The sequence below is a fragment of the Pipistrellus kuhlii genome, unplaced genomic scaffold (assembly GCF_014108245.1).
Source record: "Pipistrellus kuhlii isolate mPipKuh1 unplaced genomic scaffold, mPipKuh1.p scaffold_m20_p_8, whole genome shotgun sequence".
In the NCBI taxonomy this organism is placed as follows: Eukaryota; Metazoa; Chordata; class Mammalia; order Chiroptera; family Vespertilionidae; genus Pipistrellus; species Pipistrellus kuhlii.
Window position 1 is genome coordinate 47,406,777 of NW_023425584.1, and position 20,370 is coordinate 47,427,146.

Here is a 20,370-nt window from a genome sequence, read left to right on the forward strand (position 1 = left end):
CATCATCACTGACTCTAAGTATTATCAGAAGGGCCAAAATTATTTTTAAGAAGAAAATAGGCTTTGAACTGAGGCAAGCATAATTAATGAAAAACTAAGGCTACAGAGTATACCAAGAAATGTTTGGAAGTGGAGGGAGAGGCATTAGAGAGTTAGCAGCTGGAACACAGGAAGGATGAGATCAGAAGTCTAAAAGAAGAAAATAAAAGGTAGAGGAAGACGGAAGAGGATCAATGGTCAACCTAAAAGAATCTCTGTATAGGTTTAAGATACATGTGTTCTCCATTCATGAAGAAAGAACAGATAGCAACCATGTCCAGCCCTGACACCTGCCTTTGGATGCCCCAGAACTATCACATAACTCACAGTTCAAATCCAACTTAACCATTTCGCTCAGAATTATTCTCTCACTTAAACTGTTTTTGTTCATGACAGCACAGTTATTAGTCCTGAGATCTTTAAGCCATTGGTTTGTGTGTGTTCCTTGCATATCCTGGCCCCTCTACTCTATAGACATCCCAGACTCTTTCATGAAAAACTTGGCCAGTGAAAGTCTCTAAGTAAAAAAAAAAAAAAAAAGGCAGTGTAAGTTATGTTTAAAAAACAACAACAACACCTTAGCTATTAGATTCCTGCTGAAAGGAGCTGATGACTGGGCTTTGCTTCAACATAATAGGTAGAAATAGGGGAAAGCAGATGGGGGTAGAGAGGAAACAGTACTGGTCTCAGTTAACCTAATTGAAGCTGAAAGATGAGTACACAAGATTCATTAGTATTATTTAATCTACTTTGTATATGTTTCAAAACTCCAATGAAAGTGTTATTTTTAAGGGGCCAGAGGTTTAGGTAAATACTATATCTAGGGACTAAATAAAAAGTCAAGGTATAGGAGTTCAGAGAGGGTTTTGGCCATTGGGATAGAGAGGGTCAGGATGACACCCTTTCTAAAATGAGCTGAATAATAATAATAGAAGCTACCAGTTATAAACTTTTGCTAATGTGCCAGACACTCCGCTAAGCATCTTGGGGATTCGATCTTTAACACAGTGCCGGGAGGGAGGAATGCCTCATTCAAAGCTGTGTAGTGGGATTTAATGAATTAAATTCTTTAATTCCCAAAGAATTCCATATTGGGACATTGCATACAATAGCTACAAAGTTAATATTAGGTGTCTAAATAATTGGCTAAATGATTAAGAAAGTTTGGTTCTTTCTTTGTAAGAAAACTCAAAGGCTCAGGCCAGAGTGTTCATCATCACTTATCTAGACTCAGAGGAGTCTACACATTAGTCTTTGACACACAAACGCACCAACACACACACGGCTGTCAGGCCACTCCTCCTAAGATACTACTTCTGGAATGACGTACACCTTGAAAACTCCTCAGTAATGCCTTTTTTGGTATCAAGGTCAAGTTTAGCCTCTCATTCGAGGTTCTTCATAATACTGTCCCACATAATTTCCACTAACCAACAAGAATTGGCTTCCTGCCGAGACCGGTTTGGCTTAGTGGATACAGTGTTGGCCTGAGGACTGAAAGGTCCCAGGTTCGATTCCGGTCAAGGACATGTACCTTGGTTGCGGGCACATCCCCAGTAGGGGGCGTGCAAGAGGCAGCTGGTCAATGATTCTCTCTCATCGATGTTTCAAACACTCTATCCCATTCTCTTCCTCTCTAAAAAATTCAATAAAATATATTTTTTTTTAAAAGAAAAAAAATTGGCTTCCTCCAGTAAACATCCCTCTTTTCCACTGTCTCTTGCCTTAACTGCTGATTCATTCATTCATTCATTCATTCTATATTGACCATCTGCTTTGTATCAGGCTCTCTATTTGCCTTTACATCTGTATATATAGAGAGATAACAATGAGCATTACAGGTATGGTCCTTGCCCTTATTGGGCCATATCCATTCTCAGGTTGACTTTCTCCATTTGGGTTGTTCTTAGTTTTCTAGATCTTACATGTAACATCCTTCAGGAATCCTATTGTGCTCACGTTATCATGTCTTGCTCTCCCTTTCTTAATTGGTGTTACAACACATTTACGTACTTGAATATTTTTTTTCCTGTCTCCCCCCTCCCCACCCAAATGTTTTATTTATGTATGAAATTTCCTCAATTACACTAAATCTCTTAGGCAGAAATTGTCTTATATTTCTCTTCATCACTCAACTTGATGTAACTCAACTGAATTCAATGATGTGTATACACCACGCCCTTAAATAGCGTTTGGTATTGAAAAGAGTATAGAATAATAAGTCAACCTAACAATAGACCAATATGTAATTTATCTTTCAAAAGAGAGATATAAAAATCTCTCAGGAAGGACTAGGAATATGAATGATTTAGTTATGTAAATAGATAGGGAACAGGAACAAAAGGGAAAATTTCTCCTGTATGGTATAACTGTTTCCCAATCAGGTTTATAATACTTTATAAGTTCTGTAAAACATCAGTCTTTTTCATTAATTTTTGTATTTTGTAGAACATAATTCATCGGCCAAAATTAATAGGGCTCTGCTAAGATGTCAATAATATTGATAAAAGTAAATGAAGTCTTTACTTAGTTAACTTTTTAAAAAGAAAAACTATTTTCAACAGGAGCAAAGGTTAATAATATATATAAGGTGTTCCAAAAATGTATAATTTGAATAATTATAAAAGCAGTGTTTAATAAAATACATTTTATTTTCAAAATTGAGCTATCAGCTGCCCGGCCACCATGGTTCAGTGGTTGAGCATCAACCTAAGAACCAGAAGGTCACGGTTCGATTCCCTGTCAGGTCACATGCCTGGGTAGTGGGCTAGATCCCCAGTGTAGTGCATGCAGGAGGAAGCCAATCAATAATTCTCTTTCATCATAGAGCATTTGTTAATAAGCAAAATTATTAAGTGCTGATACTTAACCAACTAATAACTTAACAACAAAATCTGAACAGGTGTATATAAAAGGCTTCAAATTCACTAGAGAAAACTGAAATACTAAGTTTGGCTACTATCTGAAATACACAGAAATTAAGACATAAAAATATTAAATACTAAACTATGTAGATAATTTGGCAATTAAACATCTCTCTCCAGTACTGTCCAACAGAGTTTTCTGCAATGATGAAAATGTTCCACATTCTGCATTGTTCAAAACAGTAACCAGCAATCACATACAGTTACTGAATACTCGATTTGTGCTTAAAGTGACTGCGGAACTGTTTAAATTCATTTAATTTTAATTAATTAAAATTTAAATAGCCACATGTGGCTTGTGGCTACCATATTGGTCAGATCAGCTATATGATAAAATATCAACCTATCTCCCCTGTCTCTGAACTTGGAAATAAAGGAAATGCAAAATCACTTTAAAACATTAGAAAGGTTTCAATGTCAGCAAGACTTTACTGTAAGTCATGGAGGGTCAATAAAAGGGAAAACCAGTCAGCAATGAATGCAGTGAGAAAGAACCTAAGAGCAACTATTAAGAACACCTATCTAACTATCAAGGAAAGAAGATCCCTTGACCAAATGATGGGCTTGTCTGTTTCCAAGGGCAACATACCCTTGTTGTGGAGCCAGACACAGTCACTTAAAACACCTGATAGAATCAAACTTGGGGATGATCTCCTTACCTCTCTCCTTTCTCTAATTCCATTCCCACCAAATAAACTTCTTATTAAATTATTTTCTCATGGGAATTTAAGCATGAGGAGAGAATGCATCAATCCAAGTGATTAAGAGTTTCTCTTAATTATTTTCCTCAACTGTCAATTTTAAAAAATTGACAGTTGAGGAAAATAATTAAGAGAAACTCTTAATCACTTGGATTGATGCATTTAAAAAATTGACAGTTTGCTTTATGTATCATTAGCTTATGAGTATGATTAATATGAGTCCATCCTTGAGAGATGGAGCCACAGAATTGGTTTCTGAAGTATCTAGTAAATTTAGGAGTTTGATATCTAAAAAATGGATAATTCAAATAGACAAAGCAAACCCCCCACACACATAATATTACTAGAAATGATTCTGTATAGAAAGACATCGTGCCAAAAAAAGAGGTTTCAGATCTTTGAGATATCAAGAGTAATTTCCAATGGAGGAAGAAAAACTTCATTAAGAACTATGTGACATCCAATATCTCTGTCTTTAAGAAGAAAAACTAGATCGCACTTTTAAAAACACATATCAAAATACATAGTTAGGTTACTCACTACTTACAGTTCCCATATAGAACTGAAAGGCCAGCAACATCCAGGAAAACTAATATAGAGATGCATAATGCTATCTGAGTTTTTTTTATTAGTTTATATTTTTATCACTAGAAAGCCTGTAGTGATTATGGCCCCAGGTTGGTAGAATCTGAAAAATAGGCCAGACATGACAGAACACTTGCGCAAGAGCAAGGACTGTTTTTTTAACATTGTTCCTAGAAAAGGCTTAATTCTCTTTTACAAATATATCATGAAAATATTTACAAAAGGACAACTGCATTCTGTTGCAAGAGAAAGTATTCTTCCTAATCTAGATATTTTCTACTGTTACACACTTAAACATTTTTTTTTAACTTTTTATCTGCATTCGTGGGAGTTTCTATTCAATTTTTTTAGAGCTGAACATTTAACATTTTGACTTTAATATGGTTTGGCTTACAATTACATTAGGTAAGGATCCAAAATTCTAAAGGCATTTAATGGTACATAATCAGGATTCGACTATCTTTGAAAGAAAACGCCTATGCATTAAAGGGCAAAAGATGGAAAACCTCTACATATCTCTAATGTTTTTCATGATCATTATTCATTTTTTCCTCTTCAGTTTGAATAGATAGAAGTAAATGAATATAGAAGAAAGAGTAACATGTAAATCTACTTCAGGGGGAGGGGTAAACAAGAAATAACCTTTCCTATTGCTGACTTTAATTATTATAAAGACAAAAACTATCCTGCTCCAAATGCATATATGTCAGCAGCTACTGATCAGGCATTCTGAATGGCTAATTAGGCTGCTATAGCAAATAGAAATAGCAATATGTATTTTTTAGGTTATCATAAGAAAATGGAACCAACTCTACCATTAAAAAAATCATATCTAATTAACTATACATTCATCCTTTTCCTATCTTAAAATTGTGTCTCTACTTCTCTCCATTATTTAGATATATGTCACTCCCCAAAACTCCTCCAGCCCAAATTACATCTTTATTATTTTCTATATCTCCCTGAACAAACTTTAACCTCTGACAAGATGATAAGACCAAAGTCAAAGCAATACTGTGAATTATAAACATATGAAACTGAAGTGCAGGAGCTGTAACAAGATGCTTCTGAAGAAGGAACTGTATTAGTTTTCATGTGCTCTCATATCATATTGCAAGTTCAAGTTATCTGCTTCCTCATTATCACCTTGGATTTTTCCTTTTGTTTTTTCTTTCTCTTTCTTTTTTTGGTCATTTCTATTTTATAAGTACTTCTAATGTCTCTCAGATATTAATTTGATCTATTTTTATATACCATTGAAATGATTCTTCTATTTTTCAGATTTATATTTATACCTCTTCTCTAAGATACATACAATTTCTCTTCAGTCTAGATTTCAGCTCTCACTTGTCAATTTAATTGTATTATATATTTCACAAGTAAAGTATAAACTTTAATAATAAAATATCTTAAATACCAACAATGCAACAATGATCTACAATGCCATATAATGGTAAGCACTTACAGATTCTTATTTAAAAATCACCAACTCTTTTAAAATATGTACTAATCACAGTTGTAGCAGTTTTTCATAAAAAACTTTCTGATGTATAAAAATGAAAATTATTTCAATGATAAGAGTATATGGGGTGGTAATCTACTACATTGGGATAATCTCCCCTAACCTACTCTGAAAGGGGTTATTGTGAAAACAAACCTTACAAATCACCCCCTATCCAAGTTAGATGTGGAAATGAGTTTCCATACCCAATTTAAATCTACACTGTGAATATAAAGTAATATAAATTTCTTATGGCTGGAGCATTTTTTTATTGGGAGTATACTCATACAATTTTAAATCACTTTAATATAAGCAAGAAAAGTTTGGTAGATAATCACCAAAGTGACATTGCACTTGTTGTAAAACTAATTCAACATATAATTGTATTATAATAATAAGCATGCATTTTCAGAGCATATTATATACAAGATGTTTTACAATCTTAGATATATTAAGAAGAGAGGTTAAAATAAAATTCATTGAATGAATTCTATTTATTCATTTAACAAACATATTTTGAGTGCTTTCCATGTGCTAGATACTATAAGAGCTGGAGACAGAGCAATGAACCAAACCAAACCAAACAAATACCTTCTTGGAACTTGCATTTGAATGGAGGAGACAGAAAAAGAACTACCTAACTAAATAAATGATAGATAGATAGATAGATAGATGTTAGAAGACAAGTATTCTAGAAAAAAAGGCAGTGCTAGAGATGGAGCAGAAAGTTAGAATTTTAAGCGAAATAGTTATTATATATATATATATATATATATATATATATATATATATATATATATGCCAGCAACCAGAACACCATACGACTGGAATGACTGGTCACTATGATGCCCACTGTGGCCAGCAAATTGGCCTGATCAGGGGTAGGGCCGGCCCACTGGCCAATTGCCCATGGCCTCTCCCCACAGCTGGTCTGGCCCTGATCAGGCCCTGATTGGGGCAGGCTGGCCTACCAACCTCCCACAGTATCCACCTCCCAACAAGCCTGGCCCTGATCCATACTGATTGGGACTGGGCTGGCCAGACCCCACCTTTTCACGAATTTGTGCACTGGGCCTCTAGTCTATACTAATCAGTTATAATCTAGATCACATGTGTCAAACACAAGGCCCGCGGGCCAAATCTGTCCCGCCAGGCCTTGCAATGTGGCCTGCACCACGCTGTCATCACTGCACTCCGCTGCGTTTCCATCACAATGACAGTTTATGACTGTTCAGTAAACCATTTGGCCCGCGATTTAGGCTAGATTTTAGATTTTGGCCCCTTCTCTTATTGAGTTCGACACCCCTAATCTAGATGGAAAGTCATCAAAAGAACTAAACAACCATAAAAGAAAAGTTAGAGAAATTGCTTCAAGAGGCAGCCAGGCTTAGGAGCAATGGATAGGATATGGGAAGGATGAGAATAATTCCAGCAAACACAGGGGAGCAGGAAAGTGCCCCAACTGTTGGGGGGCAGAGGGAGAAGAGAGTGAATCAACAGTGAATAAGGGAATGAAATAAAGACATGAGGAGAGAGAGGGTGGGCTGCTCTAGGAGGATCCCCAAATGGCCAAGTAGGTGGTGGGCAATTCCGAGGCACTGAAGGCACGGGGAATGTGAGTGACAAAAGTAGTGTGTGAAGACAGATGGAGGAAGGGACTGACCACAAAGGGGCAAGAAGGAACTTTGTGAGCTGACTGGAATATTCTTTATCTTGGGGAAGGCAGTTGTTAAGTGACTATACATTTGTCAACTCAGAGAAGTGCACATCTAAAATGAGTGGATTTTTCTCTACATAACTGTATCTCAATAAATCAGATTTAAAGAAATTTTAAAGTTCTGCCAGTCAAAAATTATCTCCTTATACATATTCAAAATTTAAAAGGTTAAAGACGAACAGGGAAAAACATTTGCAATGTAAGTAATAGAGTATTCATATCCTCACATATAAAGGTTTCTTTGGAACCAAAATAAGCATCCTAATAAGAAAAATGAGCAAAAGATATGAAAAAATAATTTATAAGTAGAGCCTTAAATGGTTGGTAAACATATAGTAAAAGATTAACTTCTCAATAAAAAAATTATAATTAAGATAAAATATCAGTTTTATCTTTGTTAAAACTTTTTTAAAAACTAAAAGAAAACAATATCCAGAGTTGGTGAGAATAAAAGAAAATAAATATGTACACTCTTGTTAGGATGATAATTTGGTTCAGTATTTAAGGAGGGCAACTTAACAATATCAAGAACCTTGTAAATGTTTGAAGAATTTTGCCCAGTTATTCGGAATTTTATTTGAAAGGGAGAACAACAGATATTTATGCACAAAAATGTTGTGGCAGCTTTTATTTTATAATAGCAAATATAAACAACTCAATTGTCTATCAATGGGGAAAAATCTAAATAAATAGCAATAGTCCATCCAAATGAATATTACACATGGTATTATCTATCTAATAATAGGGTAACATGCAAATTGGTTGGGACACCATCACAGTAATGACTAATCAGCAGGCTGCATGTGCAGCAGGCTCAGGTGAGCAGGGACTTACAGCCTCAGGGAAGGGGGCAGGGCCATGGTGAAGGGGTCCCTCCCCCCCCCCCCGCCCCCCGTCCAGCCTACCTCTTTGGGGCAATCCATTGAGGACCACCGGATGGGTGGGCAGGGCCTACCTCTTTGGAGTGATGTGTGGCCGGCCCTACCCCTGATCAGGCCAATTTGCTTCCTCACTGTGACAGGGCACAGGCAATATGCAGTGTATCGGAGCTAAGAAATATTTTGATGTTTGATTTTTTAATTTCATCCAACTATAACGTGCCATTACCAACAGCACAGACCACTGGTTTTTAAAAGTACTAAATCTTTCCCTGATAACCTGCATCCATGCTGGAGTCTGGATGTCTAACATTGCTTTCAACATAAAGACCAGTAATTAAAAGGAAGGGTTTTTTTTTTGGTTTTTTTTTTCCGGTTGGTAGAAACTACAAGTTTATACAGTTATGCATCCTCAGATGCCTTGCCATTTCTCCCCAGGTGTCCAGATTTATTTTGGACTGGCAGTGGGGGCTGACTCAATGAATATATTAATAAGGGGAAAGTAATTCCTTCCTTCCCTACTGCACCCCTTGCCATATGCCCTGATAGGCTCATCTTAAGAACCTGTGTTGCAGATAAAGACAGGAAACTTATTTGGCTCACCACAATATTATCCCTAGGTCCCCCAAATATTAGCTTAATAAACAAAAGAATCATGACAAATTTTTGTTTTGAAGAAACAGAAGCAGAGAAATGAGAACTATCTACCACATTATCATCAGTCCGTAGCTAACTAATGGGCATCTCCTACTAAAGGCCACACACTAGGCAGTTCTGTAGTGCATTTGATTCAAATTAAGGAAATGTACCTTTGGTTTAAATCAACTATTAGTATAATATTTCTTAGGAGGTCCTTTGTAAATATCCTGCCCCTCCCCCCATGTTTATATTTATTTATTTTTACCTAAATGGGTACTAAACAAGTACTTTTCCAGTTTGGGAATGCTGACATTTTAAAAATTGATGAAAATTAAAATAAAAGCACATGGCATTTGTTAATGGGTAATAAAATAACTTCAGTCAATTGGCTAGTTCTAAACCAGTAGATTTCTTTAAATAGTAATGAAATCACTGCTTTAAAAAAAAATCCATCATTATTAAAAAAAAAAAAAAAAAAAAAAGTTGCCTCAGCCTCCACCAAAATTAGATTTGTAAGTTGCTGGTCATTCCTATAATTAAATCTATGTCACAAATTTGCAAGAAAAATGGTCACTGTGACTAATGCATTTACTTGCTACATAAGTCCTGTCAGACAGCATAGAGCATTATGCTGCTAAAATGGAGTAGGTAAGGATTCTATACATTTTTATTAAGTAACAAAAGCTATTTTTTATTTACAATGTCTGTACTTTGCATAAGAGTTTGCTTTAGAAAAACATCCAAATGTAGCTATCATAGGGTTTTTCCTAGACAAGCATTATAGCAGCATATTTTTAACACTAAGAACATGTTGGGCAGCCATGCATTCTGCTTTTCTTGACAAGTGTATATAGAAAACACTCTAAGGAAAGAAACAGTCTCTGGTTCTAGGGGTTTCCTCATTTGACCTCCCCAAATGTTGTTAATTCTCCCTGTGGATGAAGTGAATGAGAATGAAAAAAAAACAGGGCTTCCCAAAGTCTAAGAATAGTGCTGTCCCAAGAGGGAGTCAGGGCTAGACAACTTAAAGGACCCACAGACAAAGAATAAGTAATTAAACTTACTCTATTTTCAAAGAAATCCAGACTGCAGGAAGAAACAGTTTCTGGTTTGGTACTTGTTCTAGCTTCACTAGATGGTTTTAGTAAAACCATCTAGCATCGGACTCAGAGCCTTATATACGCAGCAGAAGTTAGCTACAATATAACACTAGCTTTTTCCACTTGATTTAATTTCAGTTATCTTCTATTCAAGACAATATTTTTTTTTTTTATTTACAGTGTTGATGTAAAGTTTTGCTTAAAAATCAATTTAAATTTTAAACGTGAGTTTTATTTAACCTGATAATACAAATAATATGTCAACATGGTAAAACTCAGAAAGGTGCCTGAAATTTGGAAAACACCACATAAAAGGCAGTTCCTATCTTCCCTCTTTCTTAAATCTTTGATTGTTATTTATTGTTTAATGTATTTATGCTTTGCATATTGGCTTCAGTATTTAGAAAAGTTGCCTTGATTCAAACAGACTCAGTACTTGTGTGTTAATTTTATACCTTACTTTCCTATTTTGGGCCACAGTGCTAATTGAGCCAATAGTATTTTTAGAGAGAAAGTAGTCTTTCTCAGCAACCTAGCTTTTATGATGTTCATTTGTTCCGAGAGGTGAGGAAATGAAATGTATGGCCTGACGAGGGGTTCCATTTCATAAGGTGGAAACCAGCTCCCCATTGTTGGAACTTAGGGTAAGATATGGAAAAGCTAAGATAGGTTATTTTAAGTCCTGGTTTCATCAAGTCCTTAACAGTAAAAAGGATGAACTTAAGATAACATTCTATTAGGTGGTGCTGAGCACTGCTGAATGATTCAATTATTTGTTCTGGCAATGAAAATAAACAAGTCATGAACTTTTGGGGGGAAAACCAAGATCTCAACCGAATAACATGGGTTGGTTAAGATTTTAAGCAAATTAAGGGAAAAAATCAGCATAGTATTCAGTATTGCACAAAACGGGTATTCTATAAACATAAATTAAATTAAAAATTGACATTCTAGATTTAGGTTACAGGAAAATCAAATGAACCATCGAGTCGTCTCTGGTAGCATCCCTAACCCTCTCTGTTAATATTTGAGATCTTGCTCTGGCTTTTCAAAAGCAGTGCTGCTCAGCCATCAACGAGTACCAAAGGAGATGTGCTTCTTCTCTGACCGTGCTAAGGGTGGCAGAGTATATTTTTGTCCAAGAAAGGAAAAATAAAGAAGTTACTAAACATACATCCCAAGTTCTTAAAACATGCCATTTGTATTTGGGATTTCTTTCTTTCAGCAACTAAAATAGCTTAAGTAAACTATTCAAATTTTTCTACAAAGCTGGGTGATAATGGCGGCCCAGCCACAGCAAAGAGGGAAGACAGAAGAACTAGGTAAGGGAATGAAAATATGTGCTGGCTAGTTCTTCAGCTCAATGCAAGGAGTCCCTTTCACACTTGATCTCACATGAAAAGAATCAAAATTTAGTCATCTTAGAATAGCTTCTTCTGGTTGCGGCAATGCCTATTTTAAGAGGAGATTTATGTTATAAAAAAGAAAGAAAGAAAGAAAGAAAGAAAGAAAGAAAGAAAGAAAGAAAGAAAGAAAGAAAGAAAGAAAGAAAGAAAGAAAGAAAAAAACATTTCTTAATACTTTAAATGAAGAGATTTAGAAAGCAAACAGTGACTCGAAGATCTTTTATGCTAGGTTCTATTGCATTCACAAGATGACTTTGTTTATAACTGCAGCTGTTTCCAAAATCCTTACATTTCTGTTGCCATGAATTGCTAGGGTTTTCCTCTAAGGTCAGGCAGGAGTCACCAAAAATAAACTAGGCTGAGGAGTCTAGAAAAAAGTAGTTCTGCCTTTTCCTTTTAAACTTTAAGGTATAATTCTTAAAGATACAGAAACACCAAATTCAGCCTCCAGACAAAATGCTAAAAGTCTAAGAAATCATGTGACCAAAGTGTTTTTCCCAACATAGTTCAAAAAAAAATTTTTTTTAATTAAAGAAAGGATTTTTTAGCTTGAATTTTTCAAAAAGTAGCTAATACCTTTTTTTTTTTTTTTTTTTAATCTTCCTTTTGATTAGGAAGAAACACAGGTGTTTAAACTTGAAGTAGACGGTTTTACATAGAAAATATGTATATAATTTTGTTAACAATTTAGTTATTCAGGGTGGTTGAATATCAAATTCTATTAAAATCCCATGAAGGAAAATCTCAAAACACTTATTATGCTCCACAATTATTGTAAGCAAACAATTTAAATAAGAGGAGGAGATAATGACATTAACTTCTTAACTTAAAGCAATCCTCTGTGGCATGATTTTAAAATATTCTCTTGGTCTGAAATTTTATGTAAATTAAATTCATCTACCATTGGTTATTACCAGCCTAGCTACATTTTTTAAAAAGATGATTTTCTGTAACAATTAGTGCTTTAAAACACTGTGTTTTAATTAGACCTGGGACATTATTAAACTAGCTATAAATATGTACAATATTTTATTTGGTATACCCAGATGTCTGAAAATCAACAAGAATGCCCTCGGAGTTTTTCCTCAAAATTTTTTCTAATAAAAGCCTTTCATTCAAAGTTTTAATGTAATCTGAAGTAAGTACCATTTTCAGATTTCATTATGTAAATACAAAATGGTCACTCATAACCAGACAGTAATAATTGGATCCATGTATTTTAACACTCACAGGAGTGAAGTCAGAGATAACCGATTTCTTCATTATATGAATATTCATGGATACGCACACCCAAAATCATGGCAGAGCTTGGACAAAACCTAGGTCATTTATTTCTACCACATCTTACCCCATTTAATCCTCACCACTGCACAGTTTAGGTACTATCATTATCCCATTTTACAGAGAGGAAAGGTTATATGGTTAGGCTGGTATTCAGTCAAGTATTCAGACAAATCTGACTCAGAAACCATACTACCACCCATTATACTAAGTTTTTAGAATAGGTAGATATGTTCTATTTATAAAGAAAACTCTCCCCAAATCCTAACATGCACCACCCTTTTTTAAAATAACAAAATTATAACAAAACATGAAAGCTATAATTTGGAGTTCAAATAAGTCCTTTTCCAAGCCCAATAAAAACATCAACTTCTCCCTGAAGACTTCTCTTCTCATTCATCTGAGACTAATCTCTTTCTTCACACTCCTGACAACTGCTGTATAGTGTTCAAAGTGCTGGTTGCCTCTTAAGACCCACTTTCTTCTTCCTTAGTAATAGAAATCCAAAAGTTAGCTCTCAGCAAATTGCCACATGTCCCAACCCCTCCAGTGGCTAGGTAGAATCATATGACTAGGTTCTACAATAAACTATTACTGCAAGTATGGTGCTGAAATTCTAGGAACGCTGTTTTAAAAAGCAGACCTAACTTTTAGGGGCACTCTTTGCCTGGCTGCCCAGGTATCGTTTTGGCTGGAGCTCCAGCAGCGATCTTGGATCCGGAGGCAGCCTGGAGGAAGGGAACTGCATGCTGCGGAGGGTGGAGGAAGAAAATGGGCGTCTGGGTCCACAAGGAGACCATGCAGCCTGTTTGTCACATGTGGTCAGCCTCCCTCCAGATGTTACCTAATAGAGAAACAGCCTCTATCTTGTATAAGCTGCTATTGTTTTTTTGTTAAATAAGCTGAACCCAACTCGAATTGATTTAGTTCAGACTCATACATATTTTATAATCCAAGGTTTATTGTAACTATGATGGAAAAGGTGAAAAAATAAATTATTTCTTTTATAATATTTGAGCAAACACATCTCCAAACCATAATTTTCACTCTCAAACCCTTTCTGGTACTTTTCAACTTTGGGAAAGGAAAAGGAGGGAAATGAAGTGGGAAGAAAAATGGGAAAAACACACTCTGCCTCTCTGCCATTGCTCTGTGCGTCCTCTCCTCTCTTCTCCACAGCTGGGTCCTACCATTCTTTGAGGCCCAGCTCAGTGAAACTTTCTATCTGACCTTTGGATTCAGAGTCCATTCGCCCTCTGACATTTGACAGCCATCTATCATACAGTAACATCTTTTGTTTGACTTCTTAACTTTTATACTGTATTTCTTTGTCTATGTGTCATCTTCATGACATAGTGGGACCTGGGTCATATTTCTTTGCACCCGCAGGCGTCTTCAAACTACGGCCCGCGGGCCACATGCTGCCCGCAGAGGAGTCTGATCCGGCCCGCCAGGTTTTTTGGGCAGTAAGCGCAGCCGAGGTGTTACAGTAGGAATTAGTAGTTCATATTGTCCGGTCCTCCAGCTCTCTGAGGGACCGTGATCTGGCCCCCACTTTAAAAAGTTTGAGGACCCCTGCCTAGAGCTTCCAGAGAACTACCTCTGTGTGGCAGGACATCAATGAGTGCTTTTGATTGATTAGTTACGTTAAGGTGAGATAGAAGATGAAGAAAGAAAAAGAGCAGAAGACTAAGGAATGAGAATGTACAAACTCTTAGAAGAAAACATAACAAAAAAAGCTGAAAATTCCCCAGGCCAAGTTTGACTTCACTTACCAAAAAATTGTACCTGTAGAACAAATACCATGAACTGTTCCTTGTGCACACGGCCAGTGCAAAGCTTAGCCTGTACTTACTGAGCTTGTTTTCCAAATAAGGGACAGCATCTTTTGCTTCAGTTACTCAGACAATTGCCTCAACCTCACTTTCTTAATTACCTTAGACATTGACAGAGTAAGAGATTCAGCTTAGGAAACCATGTTTCCATAATGAATGTATATGATTTCAAACCATATAATAAAAATTGGCTTCTAGCAAGATCATCTTTAATAAGGTATTCTGTCGATGTGAAAACATATAGAAGATAATAGTTCCATACATGCAATAATTACTTAAATATTATTGTGTCTAAAATAACTAGTTCATGATATTGTTTTCATTAAGTAGACACTATTATCTCTCTTCTAAAACCCAGTAATAATACAGCTTTGGGAATAACATTACTATTTTTTAAAACATAAGATGTATTTTAAACATATTTTGCAGAAGCTATGTAAGTAAAAGCTTTGTAACACTGAAACATTAAGATCTGTATAGAAGTATATAGAATTAACACATTTAAACATATCACATGTTTAAAAGCTTTCACTTCATTTAAACACATACAATAAGTCAAGGATATTTTATACAGAAGCAGTTTACACCCCACTGGTTCTAGTCTCAATTATTTGTACTACATATCTGCTAATAAGTTATGTTCCTAAAAAGAAAGTTTCTAATTTATCTCCATGAATTCAGCATAGTTTTAGGGAGGATATAAGTAAAAATATTCAATTAATAGGAAATTCAACTTCCTTCTCATTCTTTCATAACAAGTCTTTGTTATATCATCTATTTAAAAATAATGATTAAAAATGATAAAATAGTATTGTCCTTATCATTATATTGGTTCTACTTATGAAAGTTGAACTATTTTTATATAGAATTGTAGTTTGCCTGTCAAAAAATATTGTATTTTCTTGCAAATTACTCATTAATTTCCTCATTTCAACTTTTTTTCACATAGATTTCTCAGAAGAAACCAAGATAGTAGCTTCTTTGACAATGGAATGTACAAAATAAATGGCATGTCAACAAGTAAATTAGCATCCCCTTTCTGACCAGCTGGGTCATGTTTCCTTTTCAAAATCCTCATTCCCATGATACAAAATAATAATAATCTAAAAGACCTCATTAAATGGTCAATATATTGACATAACCTCTATAAGGAGACCCATAGTGTTCTAATTGATTCCATGAATCCATTACATGGAATATTAAACCCAAGTCCCCAATTATATTGTAAGATAAATTTTTTCTTATTTATTAATTAATTTTCTCCCAATTATGAATAATGGAGCATAAAAAAATTAAAACACTGTTATATTTAACTAAACAATAAAAGAAGTCCAATTTCACTAAATCTTTCATATAACAAAAGTTATAATAGACAAGTTAAACCATGTTTACTTACCAGAAAACTTCCAAAGGCTGAATTAAATATTGCTGCTGCCTATAGAGAAAACAAATGGGGGGAAAAACTCGCTGAATATGAATAGAAAAAGCAAAAGCAAAGGTTTTCGTTGCCCCACCCCCCACCATTCAAAATCTTAAAACACTGACCCTATAAAACAAAGTTAATCACTGCTTACAAAATTGCCAGTAGCCTATTGTTTACTAAGATAGATGAGCTGCAAGTTAGAAATTCATAAATAGTGGGTCCCAAAAGTGAGCAGAAAAGGCGTGCATGAGATGCTCTGAACCTATACGACAGTACCAAAGAATTGTCACCAGTAGTAAATTGAAACCTTGTTGTTATTGATTTTGCTACTAAAGTTAAAACAATCAGAGGGTGATTTATTCATAAAAATTTTCATATTACTGGAAAGTGAAAGACCAGAATTATATTAAGAAAACATTAACTGTTCTCTATCAGGGAGCCGAAGTCCTTGGAGATACACACAGCAGAGAGATCTGTGGCCTCCATACAACACACATTAAAATTATGAACAGTGTTTTAAGACCATGGAAGTTATTGCAATTCTATTAATTCTAAGGTAGAAATAAGCAAGAAACACTTCTATTAGGTGTTCAACATTTAAAGAAGAAATATTTGACTTCGCTTACCTAAATATCCAGGGAATACACAGTAGATGTAACACAGCTCTTAACTTTCAATCAATCACTGTATTCCTTGAAGCTACACCTGAATCCTAAAAGCTTCTCCTATTACTCAAAAAGGATAGGAACTTGTATAACATCCAATTTGAGGAAAGAACGAAGAAAGAAAGAAAATAATAATAAAAGGCAAAAGGAGGGGTAGAGAAACCTATTGACACTTCCTGAAGATCCACAGCAGAATTATATTAATCACCATGGACATTTGCAGCCACTTCGTAGTACGAAGACGATGCCAGTTTAGCAAGTTTGAACAAAGTCCAGAGCCAGGAGCTAGGAGCTGCAGCCGACATGCCTTCTGCTCCAGAGGAGGAGGCGATGAGAGTGCATGAGTAATGAGATCCTTGGCTCCGGAGAGCTTAGCGCTCCTGTTCAAGTTCATAATTAATTCAAAGCTTTGATAATTTCATTAGATTTCTCCTTTGCTGGCCCCATCAATAAAAGATGGCACTGAACCACACCTCCTCTGAGCATACACATAGGTATAGGCACAGACCAGGGAACCCTCTGCTTCATGACAGGGACAACGGCATATGGTGTTCCATGTTGTGCAGGGAGCAGTGAAAGAAACAAAGATTTGGCTAAAATAAAACAGGGCAGGGAGCAATGGCAAACGAGAGCAACATACACGTATCTTCCTGGAGTTACGTTATGGATGATTCAGGAAAAAAGTTTAATGTGGGGAGGAAAAGAAGTAAAACGGTAGAAAGAAATAGGCTGTAGTGAGATCAACTACACTGGGACACTGCCTTCCCTTCTATAAAAATGCATCTCCCCACAGACAATATTTATTTCCAGGTACTATGTTCGGCTTACAATGGGTTGATCTCTATTTTTAATAAAGAATGAGGCCTTCCTCTTTGAGCTCCTCTCTTCCAAACTCACTCCTTTCCAGTGCCTTTCCCCAATCTTAAACTAGCAACTGATGGTGTTGCCTAGCATTAAAAACAGAAAGAGCCCTAACCGGTTTGGCTCAGTGGATAGAATGTCAGCCTGTGGATTGAATGGTCCCAGGTTCAATTCCAGTCAAGGGCATATACCTTGGTTGTGGGCGCATCCCAAGTGGGAGGTGGGCAAGGGGCAGCTGATTAGTATTTCTCTCTCATCAGTGTTTCTAACTCTCTATCCTTCTTCCTTCCTCTCTGTTAAAAATCAATTAAAATATATTATAAATAAACAAAAAAACAAACAAAACAAAACATGATGGTTAGAAGAACCAAGGCTCAGAAGTCAAGTAAAATAAATGTCAATTACTATTAAAATTGCCATATACCCCATCCAGATCTCTTTTTAAATCCAAACACAAGAAATATATTTCATATGATTGGCTGTCTTCCTAAATTTTATAAAATGACGGTGATGACAGTGATGATATCTTAAGTACTCCAAGATGCTGCAGGCTCACTATTCCTAGTTGTGTTTCTGACAGAGGTAATGTATTTGAACTCACTAACCTACACTATCACTTGGTCCTCCCAGGCAGTGAGCTCAAGCAGTCACTGTTATATCCTTATCCTTATATCCTTATCCTTATATCCTTATCCTTATATCCTTATAACACTAAATTACTTGTGATTCCCCGAACTCATCATGTGTCTTTTTACCTTTCTTCCCTGGCCTGGAGTGTCTTTCTCTTTCCTCTACTACTGATCTTAGCAACTCAGCTTGGCCATTGTCCTTCCAAAAAGATGACAATGTCCATGCCTGCTGCCACAACATCTTGAGCCTTTCCTCTGCCATAGCACCGACCACACAATGAAATGACCTACTCAAGCAGTACCCAAAAGCTTTGGGTACTCTGAAGAATCATGTAAGATCAGACATTAACCCAAGAATGTAGGGCTCAAAATTAATAGATAATTGAACTAATAGTTGGCTCAATCCTGCATTTGTAGCATATAAAGGAATGATGTTTTCCAGGGTTCTGAAGAGTGATGATAAATATTCAGAGTATTTAATTGATGTATAAGGGACATGTGTATCTTTTGACTTGGTGAGGAATACCCAGCTGTTTAGTATCATATACAAAGCTCTCCATATACAGATTTCCATCTGGAGAGAGATGTCATTTCCAGCCTCAAATTTTATATCCTTATAACACTAAATTACTTGTGATTCCCCGAACTCATCATGTGTCTTTTTACCTTTCTTCCCTGGCCTGGAGTGTCTTTCTCTTTCCTCTACTACTGATCTTAGCAACTCAGCTTGGCCATTGTCCTTCCAAAAAGATGACAATGTCCATGCCTGCTGCTACAACATCTTGAGCCTTTCCTCTGCCATGGCACCAACCACACAATGAAATGACCTACCTATCTGCCTTCCTGCCCACTCCAGACTGAAGTCTTCTAAGGAAGAAATCTGCTAAAGCTCATCCTAAGCTCCTACATGTTTGCTATGAATTGCTGAAATAAGTAGAATTCCCAAAAACATTCCAAGTCTACCTCTTGTACCAAGTTACTCCATGTGTCTGGCAGAATCCAAGGACTGGAAGACACAAGACTGAATCTGACCAGGCCACAACCAAGCAACACAATGACAGACTTCAGTCTCCCACTCAACCTAAGCATCTCTTTAGCATCCTATTTTGCTTCCTGTTACCTTCTTTTATGATAGAGTTACATAAATATGCATAACATAAATGTTTTAAAATCTACCACTGCTAAAAAGCAGTAGAGTTAGTTAAAAATCTACAGTTACCAGGGAATTCTCTGCAGCTAAGAGAATGATTTGCCTGTACTGATATGAAAGCACACTGACATTTAAAGTGAAAAAGCAAGTTTCAAAACAGCATGTATTATTTCTTCAATATGGTTTTGTCCACACCACAAAGCAATTCTCAGACACCAACTGGGTGTGCTACAAGTCAATGCAATTTGCTACTATCTACCTGAAACTAGTGTCAGCTCCCAGAAGTTAGTGAGCCCCAGAAGAGTGCTCCCATTTTGGATGTCAATCACAAGTCTAAGTTGTCACCTGTGCTTCTGGCCAACTGGCTGTAAATCAAAGGTTCCCACAACCCCTCCTTGAGTTTGATTATTTTGCCAGAGCAGCTCATAGAACTCAGGAAACCAGCTTCCTCACTAGATGACTGCTTTGTAACGCACAAGCAGCCAGATGGGAGAGGCACAGGGCAAGGCATGGGGCAGGGCATGGAGCTCTCAGGCCCTCTCTGAGTGCACCACACTCAGCACCTGCAAGTGTTCACCAACCTGGAAGCTCTTGGAACCCTTCCCTCTGGAGTTTCACTACGTAGACTTTGCTGATGAAATCATCGGCAATTGGTGCTTGAACCCACTCTCCAGCCCTTCTCTACTCCCCACAGGTCTGGGAGTCAAAGGAGAAGTTCCAAACCTCTAACACGGGTTAGTTCCCGTTGCAAACAGTCCTATCCTTAGGTTAGCTAGGGCTTCCCCAAAATCACCTAATTAATAACAATAAACACCATTGCCTGCTCTCTTCCCTTAGGAAATTCCAAGGCTTTTAGGATCTCTGTGCCAGGAACTGAGATGAAGACCAAATATATATTTCTTATTATAAAGCATGACTTCTCATTCCTATTGTGTAAACATTTACACACATACATACATATACACTGGTATGTGTAAGAAAACACTATTTTTTATAAAAAGGGTAAAAAATACGAACTATGATTAAATTTGTTGAA

General features: G+C 36.2%; 1 protein-coding gene across 6 annotated transcripts in view; it reads right to left on the reverse strand.

The window, feature by feature from the left end:
• Positions 1-20,370, reverse strand: part of SLC10A7 (solute carrier family 10 member 7) — a 189,001-nt gene that overhangs the window by 105,837 nt on the left and 62,794 nt on the right. For 4 of the 6 annotated variants that reach the window (XM_045576284.1, XM_036423866.2, XM_045576286.1 and 1 more), the window contains one exon: positions 16,003-16,041. The exons of 1 other annotated variant lie outside the window; for it this stretch is intronic. In XM_045576284.1, the coding sequence (XP_045432240.1) occupies positions 16,003-16,041 (39 nt within the window). Of the gene's footprint in view, positions 1-13,185; positions 13,260-16,002; positions 16,042-20,370 lie in introns of those variants that run through there. One more of the 6 variants, XM_045576288.1, reaches the window with a different exon arrangement.